Source organism: Epinephelus moara, chromosome 23, assembly GCF_006386435.1.
Source record: "Epinephelus moara isolate mb chromosome 23, YSFRI_EMoa_1.0, whole genome shotgun sequence".
NCBI lineage: Eukaryota > Metazoa > Chordata > Actinopteri > Perciformes > Serranidae > Epinephelus > Epinephelus moara.
The window spans coordinates 3628181-3632488 of NC_065528.1; the positions used below are offsets into that span (position 1 = coordinate 3628181).

A 4308-nucleotide genomic window follows, 5' to 3' on the forward strand; every position below is an offset into this window, starting at 1 on the left:
TTTACTTGTGTTATCTTTGACTAATGTTTAAATTTGTTTGATGATCTGAAACATTTAAGTGCGGAAAACATGCAAAAAAGTAAGAAATCAGGAAGGGGGCAAACACTTTTCACACCACTGTATATATAGATATATATATATATATATGACATTTTATATCCAAAAAGTCAAAGATCAATTTCACTGTGACATCATAATGATCTGCATAAGACGCTTTTCTGGCCATTATTCAACGTCATATCTCAGGAACAGAAGAGGAGACATTTGGTCAGATACTAAATTAGGGACACTAATCTTGGGTGCCCACCTTGAGACTGTGCTGATTGTATAGATCCTCTGTTCTGCCAGGGGAAAGATGTGTGTGAAGCATCCATGTTTTCACAGGCTTGGATGTAAACTGTAAGCCCAACTTGACTGGTTCACAGAGGCGAACAACCGCGAGGTGGTAATTCTAGTTTTTTGATGCAATCAATTATCATTGCATTATCTCCTCTAACAGAAAGCTGAGTGAGGAACGCCCTTGTGTGATGCTAAACCAGTTTCCCTGTGAGAGCATTGTCACTGTTAAAGACTGCTTGGCCGCCGTGGCTCATAGAGTGAAATCTGATTGGCTACCAGAGACCTTCAACCTCCAGTCAGAGCTGCCACAATTCATCAAGCATTATCAACTGAGACAACAAAGGTTGGAATGTTATACTGTATTTTTAAAACTTTAATATAACCAAAAAGATGGTGCTGATGTTGATGGTTTGATCAGCATAAACAAGATAAAAGCTGTCTTGGTGTGTGTTTCAGAGGAGAGGATAACCACTGGATCTGTAAGCCCTGGAACTTGGCCCGTGGAATGGACACACACATCACCAACAACCTGGACTATATAATAAGACAAAGAGAGAGTACACCAAAGGTACACACACATAACAGAACACACCAGGAAACCAGCCTGCCTAAGACCATGTCCAAATACCTCTATATTTAGCTCCTTCAAAATGAGTTAGTCAGTGTTCGCCATTTACTTTGAAACCATAAATCTCTGTATGTGACATCTGGTACTGTCGCACCCAGTAAGTCATAGTGGATGGTACCTGACTGCATAACGGGTGGGGGAAAAAAATTGATTCACTTAAAGGGGTATTTCACTGCTGGAAAGATGGCCTTTTAATAAATCTAGGATGTGTGTGAAGTAGAGAGACACAAATACTTTTGAAACTGGTGCTATGGGACCAGTGAAAAAAAGAAAAAGGAAGCTTTTGTTCAAGAGGGAGAAAACCTACAACTACCAGAATGCACTGCACCATACCAGACCAATAAACGCCCCCAGTGGCCGGTGATATACATGACATGCAAAAGTTTTGGAGCCACTGGTCAAAATTGTGTTTGTTGTGAATAACTAAGCAAGTAAAAGATTAACTGATTTCCAAAAGGCAAAATTATAAAGATGACATGTTTCTTCAATATTTTAAGCAAGAATACTTTTTAATTTCAATCTTTTAGAATTTCAAAATGACAAAAAAAGGAAAAGGGCCTGAAGCAAAAGTTTGGGCACCCTGCATGGTCAGTAGTTAGTAGCGCCCCCTTTGGCAAGGTTTACAGCTTCTAAACGCTTTTTGTAGCCAGCTAAGAGTCTTTCAGTTCTTGTTTGGGGGATTTTCACCCATTCTTCCTGCAAAAGGCTTCTAGTTCTGTCAGATTCTTGGGCCGTCTTGCATGCACTGCTCTTTTGAGGTCTATCCACAGATTTTTAATGATGTTTAGGTCAGGGGACTGTGAGGGCCATGGCCAAACCTTTAGCTTGCTCCTCTTTTGGATTTCGAGGTGTGCTTAAGATCATTGTCCTGTTGTAGAAGCCATCCTCTCTTTATCTTCAACTTTTTTACAGATGGTGTGACGTTTGCTTCCAGACTTTAATTTAACTGAATCCATGCCTCCCTCTACCCATGAAATGCTCCCCGTGCCACTGGCTGCAACACAAGCCCAAAACATGATCGATCCACCTCTGTGTTTAACAGTTGGACAGGTGTTCTTTTCATGAAATTTTGTACCCTTTTTTCTCTAAACATACCGTTGGTCATTGATTCTAAAGAGTTCTATTTTAACTTCATCAGGCCACAGGACTTGTTTCCAAAAATTGAGTTTACAATCCGTAGTCTGTGCATTGTGTTGTATTTTGAGATTTACCGGATGCTGTGTGTGTTCTGTTTCCGGTTTGGTGCGATCTGAGCTTCATGGCTTGACGTGCTATGGACGCGCAGTCGTTGAAAAATAGACCTGGCTCGTATCTCCAACGAAACAGAGCACAGTGGTGCTTCTAGGATGCTCCAGAGACGCTACACGGCACGCGCTGTGGAAGTGAAGCTATTCAGTAGAATGGGAGCATATCTGCTTTGCAGTGCGTATGTGGAAATTGGGGGTAATAGTCTTCTCCTGCTTTGTGGGCATCAGTTATTTTAGTTTTCAGAGTGCTTGGCAGCTGTTTAGCAGAGCCCATGGCTGCTGGTTGTATGAACAAGGTTTCAGGAGTCAGAGTATTTATAAAGCTTTGAAATTTGCACCACCTGGCCTTTCCTAACAATGACTGTGATTAACCCATAGTCATAAAAAACCATTTATGGTTTTAGACCCTGGTAAAAGTTGTCTGATGCTCCTTTCCTCTTTTTTTCCTTTAATTTGTACAAAACAAAAATAATACACTGATCTTGCTTAAAATGTTGAAAAGCATGTTCCATCTTTAACTTCATTCCAACCACCTCAATCTCTTACAGTTAAATAGTACCTAAAACATATTTCTTAAAACATATGAGGTGAGAATTAGACAACTCAGGAACAGAATCTTGGTTTATATTTGATCAGCACCACTTAGTTTTAGTTTGATTTCAGTTTTTGAATTAAAAAAACAACAACAAAAAAAACACCTGCAGCTCTCCCCTTTCTGTCCTAAGCCCTTCCCACCATGCACATGCTTCATACAGTAACCCAGTGTTCCCCTTACACAGATTTATTGAATCTTACTTCACTGATTGTAATTGATTGATTACAGACCGATAGCACTTTTCCCTATTATCACAAAATGTTTTGAGAAACTGGTCTTAAAACATATCAAATCCAGCCTCCCTGCCAACCTTGACCAGCACCAATATGCCTGCAGAGCACACCAATCCACAGAGGATACTATTGCCACTGCCCTCTAAAGGCACTCTCACACCTTGACCAGAAGGGGACATATGTGAGAATGCTTTTTACTGATTACAGCTCGGCATCAAATACCATTGTCCCCAGCAGGCTGGTCACCAAACTGCATGGCCTGGGTCTCAATAGCACTCTGTGTATGCGGATCAAAGACTTCTTTCCCCAATCCATAGACAGACAGACTTGGCACACTTCTCTCTCCCAGCCTGACCCTCAGCGCTGGGGCACCATAGGGTTGTGCTCTGAGTCCCATGCTGTAGTCACTGTACACATTTGACTGCACTCCTACGTACCCCACAAACACAATCATCAAATTTGCAGACAATACAACAGTGGTGGGACTTTTAAAAACAAAACAATGAAACACAGTACAGAGAGGAAATAGACAGGCTGACAGACTGGTGCATGGACAATAATCAATGACCACACTGCATAAAAGACAAAAGAAATCATTATTGACTTCAGGAGACATCATGAGGACCATGCTCCCCTAACCATCAGGGGAGAGGAAGTGGAGAGGGTCACCAGCTTTAAGTTTCTGGGGACTTACATCACATGGATGATTAACTCCTCTGCCCTGGTAAAATAAAAAAATGGCTTAACAGCAGCTCTACTTCCGAAGGCAGGTCCAAGCATCTGCACCCATACACACTCGCTCTGACCTAGATAATTGGGATACATGAAAGAGGGGCAGGTAAGATCATAGTAAAAGAAAACTGCTGAGGTTGGCCCTTTTTGGTAAAAGATGTAAACATCCTACTCAGCCGATTTTAACCGGTCCGAGGGAGCTTCCAGGGGTCAGATGAGGTAAAAAATGATGTTGTGACATATGTGAATTAAAAAAACAATAGTAGTTTTACACATATGATTGGTTAAAAACTTAAGAAACTAAGCGAGAGAAAGAGAGAGACTGGGTATAAATGTCCATGCCAGAGGCTGTTAGGTTCAGTTCTGGAATGCACTGACCTCAAAAACACTGAGTATACATTCAATCAATCAATCAATTTTATTTATAAAGCCCAATATCACAAATCACAATTTGCCTCACAGGGCTTTACAGCATACGACATCCCTCTGTCCTTATGACCCTCGCAGCGGATAAGGAAAAACTCCCCAAAGAAA

At 41.2% G+C, this 4308-nt stretch overlaps 2 protein-coding genes across 2 annotated transcripts in view; both read left to right on the top strand.

The window, feature by feature from the left end:
- scube1 (signal peptide, CUB domain, EGF-like 1) overlaps window positions 1-4308 on the top strand; it is a 647001-nt gene that overhangs the window by 629584 nt on the left and 13109 nt on the right. The gene's annotated exons all lie outside the window — the stretch shown is intronic.
- Window positions 1-4308, top strand: part of ttll12 (tubulin tyrosine ligase-like family, member 12) — a 78506-nt gene that overhangs the window by 38746 nt on the left and 35452 nt on the right. Inside the window, exons 8-9 of the mRNA XM_050036069.1 lie at window positions 500-682; window positions 796-907. Coding sequence (XP_049892026.1) covers window positions 500-682; window positions 796-907 — 295 coding nt within the window. The remainder of the gene's footprint in view (window positions 1-499; window positions 683-795; window positions 908-4308) is intronic.